The sequence below is a fragment of the Danio rerio genome, chromosome 5, assembly GCF_049306965.1.
Source record: "Danio rerio strain Tuebingen ecotype United States chromosome 5, GRCz12tu, whole genome shotgun sequence".
In the NCBI taxonomy this organism is placed as follows: Eukaryota; Metazoa; Chordata; class Actinopteri; order Cypriniformes; family Danionidae; genus Danio; species Danio rerio.
This window is the reverse complement of record NC_133180.1, coordinates 14,641,553-14,665,000: the sequence shown is the minus strand read 5'-3', so window position 1 is coordinate 14,665,000 and position 23,448 is coordinate 14,641,553. Positions and strand designations below refer to the sequence as shown.

Below are 23,448 nucleotides of genomic sequence, written 5' to 3'. Positions count from 1 at the left end.
ATTCAGAATTTCCAGTATATTCCAGCTTGTTCTTTTCAAACTTACCCATCATATGACTTTTGTATACTTGGAATTTAGTGGTTGATTCAATTGGAACAATATTCCATTTTTTTCATGAAGGTTTTTTTGTCCTTTTTTTTTGTTGTTGTTGGTTTTTTTTTTTTTTTTTTTTTAAGCTTGACAGATATACCCAGCAGACACACAACATCATAAAATGTTAATATTAGGTTAGATTTAAGTTGCCAGCGACTATGAACAAAGTTATTTTGCCATCCAGTAACGGCGTGAAATGACATTAATATTTGGTTGATTTTAGGTTGTGTTGGAAAGTGATCAAAATCCAATGTCAAGCCAACATTTTAAACCAACGTCATATTGACCTCAAATACTGACATTTATTCGTCACGTCTAATAGACATCGAAAAGACATCTTTTTGGTAACATTTACACAACATCAAGCTGTAACATCATTTGACAATGATATTTTGCTGTTTTTTGGTTGCGTTGCAAGGTAACCAAAATGCAGTGTCTGTCTGATGTTGAACATTGACTGAATTATATAACTTTTATATACTTGGAATATACTGTGAAAAATGGTTCATTTGGAGCACTATAATTTTTTTTTGCCTTTTTATTTTTTTTTTTTTATGGAGCTTGACAGATATACCCAGCAGACACACAATGTCATAAGTTAATATTAGATAAATTTTGATGCCCAATAACAAATGATGTTGATATTTGGTTGATTTTAAGTTGTGGTAAAAAGTGACCATAATCAAATGTCGAGTCAACATTTTAAACCAATGTCATATTGACGTCAAATGGCAACCAAAATCCAACATCTAATAGACGTCATAGTGGTGGCATTCACAAAACGTCAAGCTGTACTGTAAAATTTGTTTGATTTTAGGTTGTATTAAAAAGTAACCAATACCCAACATCGAGCCAACCTCTTAAATCAACGTCATATTGACGTCAAATAATGATATTTATTCTTCAGGTATGGCAACCAACATCACAAGTCTGATAGATATCATAGTTGTAACATCCACACAACATCAACCTTATCATCATTAGACGTTGATATTTGGTTGATTTTAGGTTTTCTTGTTAAAGTGACTAAAATCCAGCAGAGCCAACATCTTAAACCAACGTCCTGTTGACGTCAAATACTGACATTTATTCATCAGGTATGACAACCAAAAGCCAGCGTCTTAAAGATGCCATATTGGTAACGTCGAAACAACGTCAAGGTATAACATTGTTAAATGTTGATATTTGATTGTTTTAAGGTTGCATTGAAAATTAACCAAAATGCAACGTCTGTTTGATGTTGGACATTGATTTCAGCCAGACGTTGGGTTTGTCAAATGACGTTGTGTAGGGTTGTCAACATTTATTGTTATGTCGGTGCACCGCAATGCAGACGCTGACAATTCAGTATCGGCTCAGTAATAGATTATAACCGGTCATCACATACTGATATCATTTATCTAATATGTGCCATGTCACGGTAACTTACTATGGCGAGGGAGGAGAGCGCTAGCAAAAAAGCTCTTACTACTTAAAAAAATGTAGAAACTGTGCACAATTCACTTTGTGTGTTTTCCTTGTGTGTTTGCTGGGCAGTCTTTCACTAACACTGAATCCTCTATTTCACTGCGAGCGAGAAAATGAAAAGTAAGCTCCATTTCTTTCTCTCTGACTTTTTCTCCCCTCTCGGCTGTTACAGCGATACCTCTGAATACAGACACAAGCGTATCTACAAAGAGTTTTCTCTACCGGTGTGTCATGGATCAGCTGTGATCACTGCTGCCTTTATCATTGTCACTCCTTAGTAAACAGCGCCAGAGCGTTAAAGCCAATCACAAAGCCCTTTCTGTTGAGCGCATGACCAATCATAGGGGTGTAAGAACTCACTCAGCAGGGCTTATAAAGCGAGCAGGATATTTACATTTGCTTTTTTGCTGTAAATGGCTCATGCTGCTCTGTGCATGTACTTGAGTTTTTAAAGGTACAGTTTATATATCTGACTGTATTAAAGAACAAAATTATATTACAAATAGTATATAAATATTAATATATTTATACATTTTAATACAAGAATTATTGTGCTGTGAAGAAAACATTGTGTATGGAAAGCATCGTCAGTGCTCCATGATGCACCATGATATTGAATTGTTGGCATGATGATCGAAACCGAACCGAACCATGACAAACCTAACTTTGGGATACAACATCTATCTGACGTCATGTTGACGTCCTGTGCCTGCTGGGTACTCTGTGTGAATATAGTTTATAGTAAATAACCATTGCTTTTATAAAAATAAAAAAATAAAAAAGCCAAAACTTCTACTTTACAATAAATAATTTAGAGCTCTCTCACGTTTTCAGCTTTTTTTGTTCAGTTTTTTTGGTTTAGTTTTTTGAGCTTGACAGATATGTGCTCCAAGTGAATATAGTTTATCATAAATAAACCATTGTTTTACGAAAAAAAGCCAAAAAAAATCAACTTTCCAGGAAAAAAGGCTTTTCAGAAGGTGGTGTTTGGAGAATAAAAAATTCTTTGAATGATCAAAAATGTAGTTTCTCATTCTAACCTGTTCCATCTGGTGTGGAGCGCACAAAGGTGGGCAGCATTTTGACGGTGGCGTTGTTGTGTGTTTTTTTAGCCAGGCCTCGTTTCATTTCCTCCTCCATCCTTTTCTTCACCTCCAGGAGCTGATCTCGACCGAGACGCAGTGTGTCCAGAACACGCTGACGTTCTGCATGCTGCTTCGCCAAGCGGTATGCCACTGCAGTGACCATGGCAGCCCCTTTACCGCTGCCATCCTCAGAGCGCAAGAAACGCACGTCACAGTCTGGAACCAAAGACCTCACCATCTTATTCAGACGCCGAGCAAACCTGCGGAAAAAAAAACACAGTGTGAGTGAGAGATGGAACCAAATGGGTCCAAAAGCGGAATAAAGAAAGAGGAAAAAGAAAAAGGAGAGGAATATATGAAAGTTGCACAAGAGCTGAAGGTAAAAAAGAGAAAATAACAGTAGCTCATTAAAAAGAGAAGAGGTTTCCAAGTACAGATAAAGTTTTTTAGGTTTTTTTTTTTTTCAGAGTGGATGCAGTGTGGTTTGGCAATTCTAGTTATGTGAACTTGAAAAAGAATGATAAAAATGGCAAAAAATAAATCAATTAAAATCTTGTTAAAATGGCCTTGATCGAACAAGTGGATTTTGAAATAACACGTGATGGTGTAGTTATTGTTTTTTTTTGCTTTTTGCATGATAGGAATGACTTTTTGCGAAAATCTTATATAAGCTTTGGACTGCAAGAAACTGAATGAAAAAAAGAACAAAAGCAAAAAGTCAAACAAACTCCATTAAACGTGTATTATTATTACATGTAAAAATTATTTCTTTTTGGAAAGACACTATATACTGTATTAATGGGAACCAGAAACGGCACTTCCGCTACGCTCGCCAACATATTTGTGTCTGATATGGTCAAACTCATAAATGAGAACAAATGAAGTCGATATTTTGCTAAAGAATTAACAAATACTGGTTAAGATGCTTCTGATGATAGCTTGAACTGTGTTTTATTCCTTTAAATCGGCGACATGTCTGTCTCAGCTGTACATTTATTCATGGCTTCAGTAGCGTTTTCTGTGGCCATGAACTTTAAGAAATACAGCGCGTTACTGGTGATCAGAAATCTAACCCAAAAACAACTGTATTTTAAGACAGTGATTTGCTGAACCGTAAAGTGTACTAATAACCTCCAACCTCCAAGTGAAATTTGTTTCCAAGTTGTTCACAATAAACTCCAAACAGCAGCCAAGCTCTCAGGGCATTTACAGTGAAGGCTATTATTACTACACACCGGGATGTGCTTATCATTCAAAATGTATTTAAAGATGAAGCGTTCCTGATCACAGAAAGTGATGTACATCTCAGGAATTACCATCCACAATATTTATTTCTGTCAAACACAGCAGATCGCACAGGGTGCTTGTGTGTTTGACACACAGACTCATGAGGGAGAGCACGCTCTTAAAAAGCTAATTTAAATGGATTGAACATAAAACTGTATTGGGATTACATTACAATAATGATACTGTAAAAGGAATCTTATGAAATTGAAAATAGTAATTTGTAGGGCTTGACATTAACACCCACCAGCCTAACAAATGCGGGGTAGATTTCAGCTGCGGCAGGTTAGACAGACACCCACACTAGCCACAATGGCTGCTTGAAAGTATTTTTTTTTAATTGTCAGAGCTACCTCGTCTCTAAAGATTAGAGCTTTAGTTTATGATCGTTTGTCTATATGTAAACAAATGTCCTTTTAGAACTGAGAACTGACCAATCAGCTTTAGCTTTCGGGAAACTAATTCTCAAACAGACTATAGAATACACAAGACATGTCACTCGTATTGTTTTGAATGGGGAAAAGTGTAAGGGTCAATATAGCGAATGAAGCTCCGCCTACTAGTACAGAAGCCAATCATTGATTGATATTCAATTCAATTCAATTCAATTCAGCTTTATTTGTATAGCGCTTTTACAATGTAGATTGTGTCAAAGCAGCTTCACATAAATGGTCATAGTAACTGGAACAGTGTGGTTCAGGTTTTAGTGTTTAAGTTCAGTTCAGTTCAGTTTAGCTCAGTTCAGTGTGATTTAATCATTACTGAGAGTTCAAACACTGAAGAGCAAATTGTAAACTGATGATATAATATAATATATCATTATATAAACTGATGATTCTCTGGGGAAAAAGCTCAGACTAGGCATGTGCTTTTACGACACTTCATGTGCTCAAACACGCAGGAATCTCAGCGAATATTTGCTTCATGGGCTTAAAAAATATCTCCACATAAAGCTTGAAATCTGTGCTTTTAAATGAACGACTGCACTTGAAAACCAAAGTTTTTTTGTAACCTGTATGAAACCAACGCGAGGTACAGTCCATCCTGTTAAATGCACATCACATGACAGCAACTACCTGAACGCCCACAACCTTGTAAACAAAGACTCGCTGTCATTTCTTGAGGAGAATCACCATCAAGACCAGGTTGTGAATTATTTAAGAAGACAAGCGCAATCAGACGAGGCATTATTCAGAGGATAATAATGTATAGAACAGCCATCAATGAGGTTGATGTCGTGATAACTTTTCCTTTCGAGTGTGCAAGCTCGAGCAACCTGAAGATGACAATTTTATTTAATTCGAACACTTAGAAAAGAAACTTAGACTGTAGTTGTTTAATTTTATTGGCGGTTCCAAATATGTAATGTAATCGTAAGCTTGGCAAGCAGTTTTGAAGAATTTGATGTTTCCCCATTCAGACAGAATGCCCAAGCATATTGCCCGAGAAGTGTTTCAAATATGGCCATTGAGTGAAATGACTTGCCTTAAAGAGACTTTGTCTTAGACAAACACAGAACACCCAAATAATGCAGTGCTTTATACTTTTCTACATAAATAAAACTTGTATCAGACAGCAAGGTTTTGTCAGCTTGTCATCCTCTAAGAAAACAGTTGATGACTGCCTAGCAACCTACAGAACCACCACCCCATCCCCAGTCCACAGTAAAATTGTCAAGCGGTGACCGGTCAGTTGTGATAATAAGGTTGGGGACCACTGGTCTAGACTACTTTTGATGTACGTACAAACAAAAAATGCTGCTTCACAAAGTCAAGTTCACAGAGCCCTGACGGTGTGGTTGAGTTGAACATAGAGTATATTTACATGGGCAACAATACTTTAATACAATTTTACATGATCACAACAAGACTCTGATTAAAAGTCTACAATGTAAACAGCAATTTTTGATTACCTTAATCCAACTAAAGTTATAACCGAACTAAACAGAAATGTAAATCAAGACGTGGAGTATTTGACGTACGGTATCAATAAAAACACTCTTCCACCAGTTCTTCGAATTTGCGTCAAAAACCTTAGTTTGTCTAAGGGGCACGGAAATGCCCTTGACTGAATGTTAAACTGCTGAACTGCAGTTGAAGTCGAGGAACTGAAGATGAAAAACCCAAAATTACATGAGACTGCAGGAAGCGTGAATAGCCTGGTGATGCAACATTCAAAAAGCACTTCATGTAATTATATAATTGTCTTATTCAGATTAAGGCAAATAACTATTAATGATGTCCATGTATATGTAGTCAGTACTGTCTTTAAAGTAAGTAAAAGATCCAGATGGGCATGCTGCTGATTTGACTCAGAAGGGCACTTTTTTTGTCAGATGGCTCATCGGTTTGACTTTCATTCATTCACTGTCATTAGTTTTAAAAAGCATCCGGTCCATTTTTGTATAGCTATATTTTTCTGGAATGCAGTAATTCTACAGGTGCCTGATGGATAGCTGTGGAGCAAACATTAATCATATTATTCCCTCTAGTGAACGCATAAAAATCGTCAAAAAATCGTAATTTACTTGAGTGCACGCCTCAATGTCTCGCCCCTCAGTTTGAAGACCCTTGGTCTAGAGAACAAACCATCGTTATACAATGAATTGCATATTTACTCTAACTTGCCCAATTAAACTAAGCCCACCGCAGCCCTGGAAACCCATTGGTCTAAACTATGAACTCCTGCAATTGAATGCAAAAGTTTTTTTCTTTTTTTGCTGTAACACTTGGAACACACATGAATTCAATTGCAATTATTTTACACTGCAACCATACTTTCTCAGTGTATAAGAACAAAACTAACCCCCAACATTGTTTTGCACTAGTTAGGGACCGAGCACCGAACGGTGCAAGGCCCTATTGGAATTGCTCCGTTTATTAGGGACCGAGCACCGAAACGGTGCGTAGGCCCTATTGGAATTGCTCCGTTTTTTATTATTATTATTATTATTATTATTCCGCCCCCTATCGGGGCACTTTTGAGGGTCTAAACATGCCCGAAAACTCATGAAAATTTGCACACACACCAAACCCGGTGTAAATAGCAGGTTGATATGGGTCTCGGAAGTGGGCGTGGCAAAATGACTCGACAGCGCCACCTAGAAAAATTAAACGGACGAGCCCCCGATCCACGAATCACACACATGCACGAAAATTGGCACACACCTCAAAAATGCCAAAACATACGAAAAAGTCTCTTGGAGCCATATCTCAAACCCAACAGGAAGTCGGATATTTTTGACTTCCTGCGGCGAAAAAGTGGCGTTTTTGCCATTTCCAGGCGTTGTGTTTTAACGAACTCCTCCTAGGGATTTTATCCGATCGACACCAAAATTGGGTTTTGTCATCTAAAGGCCTTGGCGATGTTAAATTGCGAAGCTTTAGAGTTTTCGTCGATGGGCGTGTCCGTGGCGGCCTCGCAAACTTTGACGATTCGCCACAAAAGAGGAAGTCGTTATAACTCAGGCATACATTACCCGATCTGCGTCAAAATTCACACGTTTGATAAGAGTCCTGACCTGAACACGATTACATGCCAATATCCAGATACAGAAATAGCGCCACCTACTGGCCACAGGAAATGACATGTTTTACACTGTAACAAACTCCTCCCACAAATTTTATGGTATCAGCACCAAAATTGAGTGGTGTCATCTGAAAGCTCTATCGGTGATATATTGTAAAGATCTAGAGTTTTTGCAGAGGGGCGTGTCCGTGGCGGCATGACAAACCTCAACGCTTCGCCAAGGAACGGGAAGTCCTCATAACTCAACCACACAAAGTCTGATCAGCCTGAAACTTCATATGGTTGATATACGTCATCTCTTGAACACATCCACATAACAATATTGAAGTGGGCGTGGCAAAATGACTCGACAGCGCCACCTAGAAAAATATAACGGACGAGCCCCTGATCTACGAATCACGCACATGCGTGAAAATTGGCACACACCTCAAACACGCCAAAACATACGAAAAAGTCTCTTGGAGCCATATCTCAAACCCAACAGGAAGTCGGATATTTTTAACTTCCTGCTGCAAATAAGTGGCATTTTTGCCATTTCCTGGCGTTGTATCTTAACGAACTCCTCCTAGGGATTTTATGCTATCGACACCAAAATTGGGTTTTGTCATCTAAAGGCCTTGGCGATGTTAAATTGCGGAGCTTTATAGTTTTTGTCGATGGGCGTGTCCATGGCGGCCCCGCAAACTTTGACGATTCGCCACAAAACCGGAAGTCATTATAACTTAGGCATGCATTATCCGATCTGCCTCAAAATTCACATGTTTAATAAGAGTCCAGACCAGAACACGTTTACATGCCAATATCCAGATACAGTTATAGCGCCACCTGCTGGCCACAGGAAATGTCATGATTTACAGAGTAATAAACTCCTCCCACTATTTTTTTTTGTATCAGCACCAAGTTTGGTGGGTTGTTATCTGAAAGCTTAAGTGATGATATATTGTCAAGATCTAGAGTTTTTGCAGAGGGGCGTGTCCGTGGCGGCATGACAAACCTCAACACTTCGCCGTGGAACAGGAAGTCCTTATATTTCAACCACACAAAGTCAGATCAGCCTGAAACTTCACATGGCTCATAAAAGTCCTCTTCTGAACACATCCCCAAAACAGTAATGAGTCAGTCATAACGCCACCTGCTGGCAGAAGGTAGATAGGCTTATAACTCAGCCAAACAACATCCGATCTGCCTGAAACTTCACATGGTTGATTAAATTCCATTACTGAAGGCATCTACATGCCAATCTTAAGTCACAGTTATAGCGCCACCTGCTGGCAGATGGTAGTTTGCATTATAACTCAACCACACAAAGTCCGATCTGCCTGAAAGTTCACATGGTTGATAAAAGTCCTCTCCTGAACACATCTACATAACAACATTGAGTCTGTCGTAGCGCCACCTGCTGACAAAAGGCAGTTTGGCTTATAACTCAGCTAAACAATGTTCGATCTGCCTGAAACTTCACATGGTTGATAAGATTCCTCTCCTGGTGACATCTACATGCCAATCTTGAGTCACAGTCATAGCGCCACCTGCTGAGAGGAGGAGGTTTGGCATAAATCTGTGATTTTTTCAGATTTTTTAAATATATCGGCTTAAATTATTACTGTTCGCTGTTCTCTGTCATCCTGAGGCCACCGGGTGGCGGTGAGCCCGGGTGCGAGGTCCCTATCATCGCTGCTTGCAGCTTTAATTAGGGACCGAGCACCGAACGGTGCAAGGCCCTATTGGAATTGCTCCGTTTATTATTATTATTATTATTATTATTATTCTTTTCCGGAATGAATCGCGATTTTGAGGGGCTAAACATGCCCGAAAACTCACGGAACTTTGCACACGCCTCAGAAGTGGCGAAAATTTACGTTTATTATGGGTCTCGGAAGTGGGCGTGGCAAAATGACTCGACAGCGCCACCTAGAAAAATTAAACGGACGAGCCCCCGATCCACGAATCACGCACATGCACGAAAATTGGCACACACCTCAAACATGCCAAAACATACGAAAAAGTCTCTTGGAGCCATATCTCAAATCCAACAGGAAGTCAGATATTTTTAACTTCATGTAGCGAAAAAGTGGCATTTTTGCCATTTCCAGGCGTTGTATTTTAACGAACTCCTCCTAGGGATTTTATCCGATCAACACCAAAAGTAGGTTTTGTCATCTAAAGGCCTTGGCGATGTTAAATTGCGAAGCTTTAGAGTTTTCGTCGATGGGTGTGTCCGTGGCGGCTTCGCAAACTTTGACGATTCGCCACAAAACAGGAAGTCATTATAACTCAGTGATACATTATCCGATCTGCCTCAAAATTCACACGCTTGATAAGCGTCCTGACCTGAACACGTTTACATGCCACTATCCAGATACAGTTATAGCGCCACCTGCTGGCCACAGGAAATGACATGTTTTACAGTGTGACAAACTCCTCCCACAAACTTTATTGTACCAGCACCAAATTTGAGTGGTGTTATCTGAAAGCTCTAGCGATGATATATTGTGAAGATCTAGAGTTTTCGCAGAGGGGCGTGTCTGTGGCGGCATGACAAACCTCAACGCTTCGCCATGGAACAGGAAGTCCTTATAACTCAACCACACCAAGTCCGATCAGCCTAAAACTTCACATGCTTGATAAAAGTCCTTTCCCGAACACATCCCCATAACAATAGTGAAGTGGGCGTGGCAAAATGACTCGACAGCGCCACCTATAAAAATTAAACGGACGAGCCCCTGATCTACGAATCACGCACATACACGAAAATTGGCACACACCTCAACCACGCCAAAACATACGAAAAAGTCTCTTGGAGCCATATCTCAAACCCAACAAGAAGTCGGATATTTTTAACTTCCTGCGGCAAATAAGTGGCATTTTTGCCATTTCCAGGCGTTGTATTTTAACGAACTCCTCCTAGGGATTTTATCTGATCGACACCAAAATTAGGTTTTGTCATCTAAAGGCCTTGGCGATGTTAAATTGTGAAGCTTTAGAGTTTTTGTCAATGGGCGTGTCCGTGGCGGCCTCGCAAACTTTGACGATTCGCCACAAAATCGGAAGTCATTATAACTCAGGCATGCATTATCTAATCTGCCTCAAAATTCACATGTTTAATAAGAGTCCTGACCTGAACACATTTACATGCCAATATCCAGATACAGTTACAGCGCCACCTGCTGGCCACAAGAAATGTCATGATTTACAGAGTAATAAACTCCTCCCACAAAATTTTTCGTATCAGCTCCAAGTTTGGTTGGTTGTTATCTGAAAGTTCTAGCAATTACATTTTGTTAGGGTCTGAAATTTTCACAGAAGGGCGTGTCTGTGGCAGCATGACAAACCTCAACGCTTCGCCATGGAACAGGAAGTCCTCATAACTCAACCACACAAAGTCCGATCAGCCTGAAACTTCACATGGTTGATAAAAGTCCTCCCCTGAACACATTCACATAACAATATTGAGTCACAGTCATAGCGCCACCTGATAGCAGAAGGTAGTTTGGCTTATAACTCAGCCAAACAATGTCCGATCTGCCTGAAAATTCACAGGTTAGATGAGATGCCTCTCCTAAAGACATCTACATGCCGATCTTGAGTCACAGTTATAGCGCCACCTGCTGACAGGAGGAAGTTTTGCATAAATCTGTGATTTTTCTCAGGTTCTTTATATATATCGGCTGAAATTAATATTGTTCGCTGTTCTCTGTTATCCTGAGGCTACCGGGCGGCGGTGAGCCTGGGTGCGAGGTCCCTATCATCGCTGCTTGCAGCTTTAATTATTATTATTATTCTTCTCTCCAATGAATCGCGATTTTGAGGGGCTAAACAAGCCCGAAAACTCACGCAACTTTGCACACGCCTTAGAAGTGGCGAAAATTTACGTTTTTTATGGTCTTCGGAAGTGGGCGTGGCAAAATGACTCGACAGCGCCACCTAGAAAAATTAAACAGACAAGCCCCCGATCCACGAATCACGCACATGCACGAAAATTGGCACACACCTCAAACATGCCAAAACATACAAAAAAGTCTCTTGGAGCCATATCTCAAACCCAACAGGAAGTTGGATATTTTTGACTTCCTGCGACGAAAAAGTGGCGTTTTTGCCATTTCCAGGCGTTGTATTTTAACGAACTCCTCCTAGGGATTTTATGCTATCGACACCAAAATTGGGTTTTGTCATCTAAAGGCCTTGTCGATGTTAAATTGCGAAGCTTTAGAGTTTTCGTCGATGGGCGTGTCTGTGGCGGCCTCGCAAACTTTGACGATTCGCCACAAAACAGGAAGTCGTTATAACTAAGGCATGCATTATCAGATCTGCCTCAAAATTCACACGTTTGATAAGAGTCCTGACCTGAACAAGTTTACATGCCAATATCCAAATACAGTTATAGCGCCACCTGCTGGCCACAGGAAATGACATGTTTTACATCGTAACAAACTCCTCCCACAATTTTTTTTGTATCAGCACCAAATTTGGGTTGTGTTATCTAAAAGCCCTAGCGATGATATATTGTGAAGATCTAGAGTTTTTGCAGAGGGGCGTGTCCGTGGCGGCATGACAAACCTCAACGCTTCGCCAAGGAACAGGAAGTCCTTATAACTCAAGCACACAATGTCCGATCTGCCTGAAACTTCACATGGTGGATAAAAGTCCTCTCCTGAACACATCCTCATAACAATAATGAAGCGGGCGTGGCAAAATGACTCGACAGCGCCACCTATAAAAATTAAATGGACGAGCCCCTAATCTACGAATCACGCACATGCACGAAAATTGGCACACACCTCAAACATGCCAAAACATACGAAAAAGTCTCTTGGAGCCATATCTCAAACCCAACAGGAAGTCGGATATTTTTAACTTCCTGCGGCAAATAAGTGGCATTTTTGCCATTTCCAGGCTTTGTATCTTAACGAACTCCTCCAAGGGATTTTATGCTATCGACACCAAAATTGGGTTTTGTCATCTAAAGGCCTTGGCGATGTTAAATTGCGAAGCTTTAGAGGTTTTGTCGATGGGCGTGTCCGTGGCGGCCTCACAAACTTTAACGATTCGCCACAAAACCGGAAGTCATTATAACTCAGGCATGCATTATCCGATCTGCCTCAAAATTTACATGTTTAATAAGAGTCCAGACCAGAACAAGTTTACATGCCGATATCCAGATACAGTTATAGCGCCACCTGCTGACCACAGGAAATGTCATGATTTACAAAGTAATAAACTCATCCCACAAATGTTTTCATATCAGCACCAAATTTGGTTGGTTGTGTATCTGAAAGCTCAAGCGATGATATATTGTGAAGATCTAGAGTTTTTGCAGAGGGGCGTGTCCGTGGCGGCATGACAAACCTCAACGCTTCGCCATGAAAAAGGAAGTCCTTATAACTCAACCACACAATGTCTGATCTGCCTGAAACTTCACACGGTTGATTAAATTCCTCTCCTGAAGACATCTAAATGCCAATATTGAGTCAGTCATAGCGCCACCTAGTGACAGAAGGTAGTTTTGCTTATAACTCAGCCACACAATGTCCAATCAGCCTGAAACTTCACAGGGTTGATAAAAGTCCTCTCCTGAAGACATCTACATGCCAATATTGAGTCACAGTCATAGCGCCACCTGCTGGCAACAGGTAGTTTGGCTTTTAACTCAGCCACACAATGTCCGATCTGCCTGAAACTTCACATGGTTGATAAAAGTCTTCTCCTGAAGACATCTACATGACAATACTGTCACAGTCATAGCGCCACCTGCTGACAGGAGGAAGTTTGGCATAAATCTGTGGATTTCTCAGGTTTTTTTATATTTATCGGCTTAAATTGTTATTGTTCACTGTTCTCTGTCGTCCTGAGGCCACCGGGCGGCGGTGAGCCCGGGTGCGAGGTCCCTATCATCGCTGCTTGCAGCTTTAATTATTATTAACTTTCCATTGTAAAGAAACCCAATATGTCAACTTTACATCAGCCTTCAGATAACGCCAAAGTGAAATTGATACCATTCTAGAAACAGATTTGCTTCAAACAAGATTATCTGCCTCTAGATAGAGGCCAAAGAACAGCAGGGATCCTGAATGAAGTCATATTGATCTTCACAGCCCGCTCACTGATGTCTCTCATCTCTGTGAACATGACTGGCATGAGGTGGCACTTGTGCACACAGGCACATCTGGAGAACAAAGTACATTCATCTCTGTGAGAGCCATTCACACCTACAGGAAAATTGCAGAACATGCTGCATTTCTACCAATGATGTGTTTCTGCGTTGGCACCTGTGTGAGGTGAAAGCTGTGAACTCAGAATGTGTGTGATAGATTAAAATAGAGCAACTAATTAATGCTGATACCTGCAAATTGCTTTCGCGTCAAACAAAATGGACTGTAAATAATTACTTCAGACTAAAATCCAAATCCAAAGTTAGTTAATGTAAATGTCGCGAAATTGAATGTATATGCACATTAAAATTTTGCAAATTGTCATCTAAAGTTAAACTGTTGCAATTACACAAATATAAAGTGGTGTGAACGTTTCAATATGTTTCAGATCAAATTCACATTTAAATATTACTCAAATATGAACATATAAATCACTATTTAAACTATCGCTTTTTATTATTAAGGGAAAACAAAATCCAAAACTACATAGCCTTGTGTGAAAAAAAGTTTGCTCCTCCTTTTATAACATAACTCAACTTTGGTTTATTACACGTGAGATTAATTTCTCTAGCCACACATTTGTGTCACACCTGCTCACAATCAATATATTACAATCAATATATAGTAATATATTAACATCATCAAATAATAAAAATACACAGCAAATAAAACAATAAATACAGTAAAAGGAATAAAAACAATCTCTAAAAATTATAATATTTACAAGATTAAAATAAAAAAAAGTGTTAATTAACTATTACCAAAGGTAATAATTAATTAAAAATGACCAGCAGCAGATAATAGGCTAGTTTTTTGGGGTCAATTAGATTAAAGAATAATTTATTTAATTTTACTCTCGCTGCTGTGCGCCCACTGTCAGCTGAAGCCAATCGAAAGTAGGCTTAAGTAAAAAGGTAATGCAAAAACGCATATGATAAAAGAATTTTTTTTTAAAAAAAAAAGCAAAAAGTTAAATCCTGAACATTTTAGAAGATTTTTAAAAACTCCAGCCAGACGTCCAAAAAAGCTGGTCTCTGTGGGTCTGCAGAGACTGTCTGTGGGAGTGTTGATAGGTCTCGTTCACACAAAACGAAACGGGTAAACAAGAGAAGATTTTGCACTACTTAATCGCTAGCGGATGTTTGGTTATATTGTGCGGATACAAAAAAAAAAGTATAAAAGGATGATAATAAAAGTTAAAAAATGTGTCAGTAAATATACTTGGGTGGCTGTTAAAATACCTGGGCAGCCCGCCCAAGAAAAGACTATGTGTGAAAAGCACTGGTGTTCATGACTCCACCATAAGGAGAAACCTGGGCAAAAATAGAATAACAAGACGAAAACTACTGCTGAGGTAAAAGAACATTAAGGCTCATTTTGCCAAAAGACCTCTTGATGATCCCCAAGATATTAGGAACATTACTCTGGGATAGACAAAACAAATGTTGAACTTTCTGCAAGGTGTGTTCCATTAAGCGTGGCGTAAACACTGTGTTTTAGAAAATGAACATAATACCATTGACAAAATGCAGTGTTGGTAGTGTGATGGTCTGGGGCTGTTTTTACACTATTTTTTTATTTTTTTTATTAAAATAAATAAATGAACAAAGTAATTTTCTGGGAAAAAAAGTTGAAATGGCAACATTTTCATTTGAGATTTGTTAAAACGTTACCAGATCTTCACAAAAATAAAACGATTACCATTTTACTCAAACCCATATTACTGAAAGTTAAAATACTATTCTAACAATGAAAGCTATATCACTAGACATACGTGCTGACCCAATAGAGCTGAACTCTCATCTGTCCATATTTTTGCATAGCAAAGCACTCTCAGCTAATTTCTCAGCCGTTTCTCAGCCATAACCTTCATTTGCATTGCTGGAATGAAAGGGAATGTATGCACATATTCATGTCACAGCGGGTGGCCGTTAAAAGCTTCAGTAATTCAACTCCCTCTGTGTTTATGGCCTTGCCAAACTCTGAAAATATCCAGAAAGAACCATCAGGTTGGTCAAACGGCCACAAAAGGCTCCATTTGCACTGTCAGTTAAATGAGACCTAATTCAGATTTTTTTTTCTCCAATATGACACAGACTGGATGAGTTCCATGAAAAATACGCAGCTGGATATTTCAAGATCAGTTTCATGCATGGAAATAAATCAGATATAAATCCAATATGTGCAAATGTGACTGTCATGAAACCAGGCAGATCGAATTTGCCGAGGCATCACATGCTGTACATCATTCGCTAAAAACAATATTCCTTCTTTTCCCTCTGATATCAGCTTCTATGGCATTATATCATTCAGGCCTAATTTTGGGCACTACAAAAAAGTGCACACTGGTCCATTGAACTTACTCTGGGTGGTTTTTGTAGACTGATCCATCCACGCCGATAGAGGTGCGCAATCTGTCTGAGGCTTTGTTATCACGGATCTGCCGTAGCACAGCCGCTAGTGAAGCAGCACAGAGATGAGCAGCTCGCGTGGACACAATCTGACACACTCGCTGGGTGGCTACACAGTCTTCAGGTGTCGGGTCCAGTCCAAGCCCTCTCAACACCTGCTCTGCACTCACTATACCCTCATCATCCCTATAGAAGAGAAAGAAGAGTTTTGCATCATGGATTTGCATCATGGATTGACAAAACCATATTTCTAAACAATTTCTTTTGATATAAGAGGTCATTGTAAAATGCAAACATCAAACCACTACGTACTTGTCTTTTCTAAAAAAAAAAACACCTTTATTAGGGAAGAAATGATTCACTGCGAGTCGGTTGAAAATTGATTCAAATATGTAATGATTCAAATCAATACAAATGTTGAATGAATCGCGATATGTATTTGAACAAAGGTTACAGGCGCAAGCTTGCTTTATCCACACATACAGTAAGCAGCGAGCAAGAGGTGAGGCAGCAGAGTAAAATGACAGCTGACAAAACACAAACTGTGTGCAAATACTGCAAAAAGACGATTGCACTAACAGAATAACGAATATGATGCACATGAACAATCAGCACAAAAAAAAATGATTAAGCCAAACCATGCGGACTGGATGATTTGTAGCTCCGCTTGCTCTGACGAGTGCTACAGAGATCACGCGGTGCATCAGTGTTTTCAAAGAGAAAGTTGTTCTGTTACAAAACCAGGTATTAGTTGATTTTAACCTCTCCTTTTTAAATTAGTTTATGCATGTTTTAATCATTTGCTTATTATTATTTAATATTTACAAATGTTGAATTCCAGCACAGTCACAGTTTTAGTTTGTTTATATCAGGGGTGCCCAACCTTGGTCCCGGAGGGCCGGTGTCCCACAGGTTTTAGCACCAACTTGCCTCAACACACCTGGAGAGAAGTTTCTAGAAAGGCTAGTAACAGCTTGATTAGCTAGCCCAGGTGTGTCTGATTGGGGATGGAGCTAAACTTTACATGACATCAGCCCTCCAGGACAGATGCAGCGTCCGAAACCGCATACTTCCATACTATATAGTACGCCAAAATCAGTATGCGAGCCGAGTAGTATGTCCGAATACATAGAATTCGAAAATCAGTATGCGAGAAGTACCCGGATGACTTACTACTTCCGGCGAAATTCTGGAGTGCGCATCTCATGCACGCTGCGCTATCCCATGATGCCCCGCGAGCGAATTCATGAATGGGAGTGAAGCGATGCAAATTACGCAGGTAGGTCGCGTGACCATGACAAAATGGCGGATGTAGTACGTCCGAATTCCATTCATACTTTCACATTCATACTGTATAGAACGTACTTTTCTAACGGCTGAGTAGTACGTTTAAATTTAAATACAGTACCTACTGAGTAGTAGGCGGTTTCGGACGCAGCCAGAGTCTTCTTTAGTTTGTATTATTATTTTTTTTGCTTTTGGGATTTTTAAAATGGCAATTTGGCTATGTCAGAAAATATTTTATTTTGCAAAAAATGTGCAGCATTTAAGAACAAAATAAAAGGGCTCTTCACCTTAAATTAGTTTGAAATCATTTATTTAAAAAATCGTGACTAAATCGTGAATTGTGAGATTAGTATCGTGAATTGTATCGAATCCTGAGTCAGACGACTCCTTACATCTCCACTCTTTAGCATTTAATATTTATGTATAATTGTGCATTTTAATCAAAATGTCCCAGTGCTTCCCCGAGGTTTGAAATACACTTGTGCTGCTGGATTGAAAAATGTTTTTCCCCATATCACAAACCCATTTAACCATTTGTAAATATGACCATAGTTTTTCTATATCTGCACTTTATAACTTATACCTGTATCCTGCATCTGCTGCTATTGCACTCCTGGTTAGACCTAAACTGCATTTTGTTGCCTTGTACATGTACATGTGTAATTCCAGCTGAATCTAAGTTAAATCTAATCTAATCTACTGTAGAATAATCCAATCTAAACTAAACAGTTAACTATGAGACAAACAAAACATAGATTTTTAATAATATTTTAATTTATTAAGAACTTGTTATACACTGTTTATTTTCAATGGGTTAAATACCGCCCAAGTAAAGTCTATGGGCTCTATTTTAATCATCCAAGCAAAGTCTAAAGCGCATGGCACAAAAGCATTAAGGTCGTATCTGAATCCACTTTTGCTATTTTAAGGATGGGTAAAAAATCAAATTTGCACCACAACGCATGGTCTTACAGGCTTAATGAGTTATGCACTCTGCCCTGGATTTTAGAGCAGCATTTAGTCGGTAAATGGTGCAGTCCATTTCAGTTCCTCAAAATAGCAACTTGCCAACAATGCTCCTTAATGCATGTCCTTCATAGACCAGCACACCCATGAGTTTACAGTGGCACAAATTGATTTGCTATTTAAATAACGTGGCGCAAAACGCAAAAATTAGGGTTGCACTTATCTGTAAATAGTAACAAAATCGAGCCATACATGTCTTGTGCCTTATTGCACCGGGTGTATGATAGGGCCCTATGTGGGCGAATTATTGTGTCCATTTAAAACAGGAAGATTTATCTAATTGTGAAGTATGGAAGATGTATCTAATACAATTAATACAATACTCCGATTAAGAGTATACCATTTAAAACATTGATTTTTGATTACCTTAATCTGACTAAAAGTCATAATCGAACTAAACAGAAATCGAATTGAGACATGGGGAGTACGCTAATTTTAGTCACATTATTATAGTGCAGTAAAGACATGTAAACACAGCAATTAAATAATACTGTCGAGTAGGATTTGACGCCTTTTGTGACAGGATATTCCATAGCAAGGGAGCCCAAACTTTTTCTTAAGAAAGGCCAAAAACTAAACTTGATTTAGGGTGGTGGGCCAAAGCTAAATATTCTAAACTGCGTTATGTTAAAGATGCCATAGTAACTTCCTAATTAAATAATATTTAAAATATATATAGAAAGATACTTTAATCGTATTAATAATTAAAAAAAATTTTACATTTAATAAAAAATAAAATAAAATATGCTTCTTACAAAAAAACCATAACAATCTCATTATAACACTTTTTTTGCTTGTTTTTTTACAAAAACAATAAATTTTCACTCTATAGTTAAATATATTCTAATAGTGTTTTTAGCAACGTACCACGCATATAGTTGAAGTCAGTGTGACGACACTGTGAGCACCCCAGTTTATTATTTTTTATTTTTTTTCGCAATTTCTGTTTTATGTAGAGAAGTTTTCAAGTCTGTTTTCAACACATTTCTAAACATAATAGTTTTAATAACTCATCCATATTTTATCTTTGCCATGATGACAGTACATAATATTAGACAATTTATTTTTCAAGACCATGCTATACAGCTTAAAGTGACAAGTAACTGGATTAATTAGGTTAACTAGACAGGTAATTAGGCAAGTTATTGTATAACGATGGTTTGTTCTGTAGACTATTGAAAAAAATAGCTTAAAGGGGCAAATATTTTGGGGCTATTCATTTTTTTAAAAATTAACAATTAAAACTGCTTTTATTCTAGCCTAAATACAACAAATAAGACTTTCTCTAGAGAAAAATTATTATCAGTGATACTGTGAAAATTTCCTAAATCTGTTGAACATCTTTTGGGAATTTTTTTAAAAATAAATAAAATTCAAAGGGGGCTAATAATTCTGACTTTAAATGTATTTAACCATATTTAATTTCCTGAATCTGCTGAACATCATTTGGGAAATATTCAAAAAAGTAAATAAAATTCAAAGGGGGGCTAATAATTCTGACTTTAACTGTATATCGATATGTCAACATTTTAAAAATTTATTTTAGGGTTTCATGACCATTTTGAAAATGTATTAAAACATTTAATTTCAGTTTAACTTTTTAGTAGTAACTAAACAAACAAACATAAGGTTATGTGAATAAAAATGACAATTTCTGTTTGAGGGATTCACCCCAACCTTCCCCATCATTTGTCCATCTTTTCTCTGATTGGTTGGCGGGCCAAATCAAAGGTTACCATGGGCCAACTTATGCCGAGTTCAGACTGCATGATTTTCAAACTAGTCGTGTCACAGATGTTTTCACACTGTATGACTATCTGGGCTAGCGTTTCGTCGCTGCTTTGTTTACACTGCAAGATGGTTCGTCGACATGGACATTTACATTGCATGACTTTACTATAGGGAGAATCGCAGACAACTTCGTCCAAACTACGTCTCACAGCCAAAAACATGTAGTATATCTTTTGTTATTAACTACATTATGAGAAAGAAGCCTTTAATGGGGTAGAACATGTACATGTTTGCTCACCTGGGTTTAAAGGGAATTAGCCATTTCTCCTCAACGTTGATAAAAAACTAATTTCTTTCTGTATGAACCGTCAAACAGACACGGTTGCTCCTGAGTCCTGTCAAACCTCCACTAGTTTTTTCTCCATTTCGTGGGTCCAAATAAACCGAAAAAGAGCGCTTTTAACTTCTCCCCCAGCCTCCCGCTGGCCTGCAGCAGGTATACACACACGCACACACAAGTGAAAGCTGCTCTCTCATTGGCTGTAGGCGATCGCCGATGTTATTTTCAGTCAAAACTCAATTCACACGGCATGATTTGAATCACCGACAGCTCCAGATATTTAGCATGCCAAATATCTCGCAGGCATCGGCGACTCATCGGCGATTCTCTCAGATCGCATCTTTGATCGTTCATACTGTGTGATTGTCACTCACGTGCACGAGCAGCGATTTGCCTGTGATTTCAGGCATTTGTCGGCGATTTCTCTAAACCTGTCGGCGAGCCAAAATCGGGGTTAAAATCACGCAGTCTGAACTAGGCATTACCCCACAGGCCCAAATTTGGGCATCTTTGGCACGCACGCACATTTCACATTTTGACACAATTCTCTGCACCTACCAAGTCAGTGAAGGACCACAGACACCGTTTTTTTTTTTTTTTTTTTTTTCCCCAAATAGGTTGCATTATCAAAGACCAATAAAACAACACTCTCCCAGCAGTTCCTACTCACATCTAATATCTCATTTGTCATATAGGGCATGCATGAAATGTTCCTGAATGAAAGCAAAAGTTGACCAATTAAAAATGAAACTCCCGAAATGACATTAAACACAATCAAATTATGTGCTTTAACATGTTAAACAGGATCATGAAAAGGAACAATCAAAAAGCAACTCATGTAAACGCCTTAATTATACTATTTACTTATTCAGATTAAGCCAAATCAATAGATTACCAATGTCTATGTAAACGTAGTCACTGTGACGTAGTTTGTGATGAAGATGAGGTTGTTTCTTCATTCAAAAGACAGAATAGGAGTATAAGAAGCTCCGGTATATCTCAAGCTGTGTGGTTTCCTTGAACAATGCAAATGCGCTTATACGTATGTGCCACTGGTTACTGGGAGGTCTGTAATCTGTGTCTGTATGAAAGCTGTTTATTGTGTTTAAACTAGATTTGTGAAAGTCACACTTGGCATTGCTTGGGGATCTGGCGAAAGCATCTGCAGAGAGCAGCATGGTTGACGAGAGTGACGAAAGGCTTGGGCTTTGGAAGATTTGTGCCAAAAGCCCTTATAAGGAGATGTCTGGCCGTGTTTTATGCAAATGCTCAACCTCATGCAAGTGTCCTCTCATTTACGACACACCAACATTTCCTAACATTAGAGCAAACCTAAGGCTAATATTTGAGTGTGCATACTTCAGTTTTAATGCACATTTAATATTGATGCATTTTAACCAAAGTGTCTGCTTGTGTTGTAGCTTTAGCTAATGGAGGTGTATATGCATGCATCACTGACAATTCCTGCTTTGGTCATACATTATGTGATGTGTTAGTGGTATTTTGTGCAATTTATGAAAATAATTTATTGGTTTTAGTAATTGAAAACTGTCTAATGAAGAATGACATCAAGATTTGAAAAGAGTTCTTGAATTGCTTTAAGGGAAAGCTTTGAGCTTAAACATTGTCTTTTCTAGTAATGAATGTTAAACACATTAAATGAAAACCAGGGATGTACCGATCGCAATACTTGGATCGATATCGGTTAAATACCGCATGCTGGATTGGGTATCGGCCAGCTGTTACCGATCCAAATCTGATATTATATTCTGTGTTTATAAGCCACAAAGGTAGCCTATTATAAGACACTAGAAAGTTGTCATGTAGGCCGACTATATCCCAACTGTTCTGAAGCCATTCTATTATTTAATGTGAAGAACAGACGAATATTTAAGTGGTTAAATTCATGTTCAGTTCAGTGCTTCCCGCTGCTGCGCCTGTCAATCATTCGCCATTCATTGACAATACAAGCAGCGAGACGCGTTCATGACAACACGAAAAACTCTAAGACTAGTGAAGAAATGGATGTAGTTTTGCATTAAATAGGTTAATTTTGACCTGCAACACGGACTTCATTGCTGTTTCTTAATCATGTTGCACTGTGTCTTTTAAATCAGCAGGTTGCAATAGCAATACTGGAGTAGAGAGGGTTAGCCTATTACCTGCTCTTCACCTACAAAGTAGGCCTACCTGACATTTTAAATTAGAAAAGGCTCTATAAAACATTGGATAGATCCTCAACGCACTAATTTCTTCCCTTTGTGCTGCTCAGTTTTTAAAGTGTCTTGAAGCGCTTCATTTACACACCTGCTGCACATTGTGGTCAATGTAGTTGATTAAATAAATAAAAGTGAAACAGACGGGCGCAATATGGATTGTCATTAACAGAAACGTATTAAGCTTAATACAGGCTTCTCTGAAACCTAATCTTTCACTAATTTTATTTATAAGAATATTTTATTTAACAGACCAGTTTGTGTTTTGACACTGAAGCATACAAGCGGACCTTGTTTTGAACTTTGTCTGTCTCACTCACAGTGAGATTGGTGAGGGATTATTAAGTAATACTAGTCAGCAACAAACCTGCAGGAAAATATCAGGCTTTGCTAAAAGGCTGATTATTTTACCAATGGTTAGTGTCAATAGTGGCAGCCTATTACAGATTTCAAAGAAAAATCCTAATATTAAAAAAGGAAACATAAGCTTGACCACAACAGATCAGTGTCATAACGAATGCTCAAATAATGTAGCCTAGTTTACAACAAGCATCATGTTTTAGTTAGAATGTGCTGTCTGTCATATATAGGTTTGTTATTTTTACTAAAGTAGATGTATTATTTAAAGTTTATCACCAGAGCAATAGAAACTGTATTATGTTGAGATTTTTTTTTTAAACATGGCACAGTATCAGGATCTATCAATACTCAAAACTTTGGTATCGAGATCGAATCGGTGCATCCCTAATAAAAACTCAGAGCAACCCATGGAGCTTGCCAATCAGGCAACACTTCGATGTTTGTTCTTGCTGTCAATTGCGGGGGAAAATG

General features: G+C 38.5%; 1 protein-coding gene across 1 annotated transcript in view; it reads right to left on the bottom strand.

Annotated features, from left to right (window-relative positions):
- The window catches only part of hk2 (hexokinase 2), a 140,685-nt gene that overhangs the window by 47,792 nt on the left and 69,445 nt on the right, over nucleotides 1–23,448 (bottom strand). The window contains 2 exon segments of the mRNA NM_213066.1: nucleotides 2,601–2,905; nucleotides 15,970–16,203. Coding sequence (NP_998231.1) covers nucleotides 2,601–2,905; nucleotides 15,970–16,203 — 539 coding nt within the window.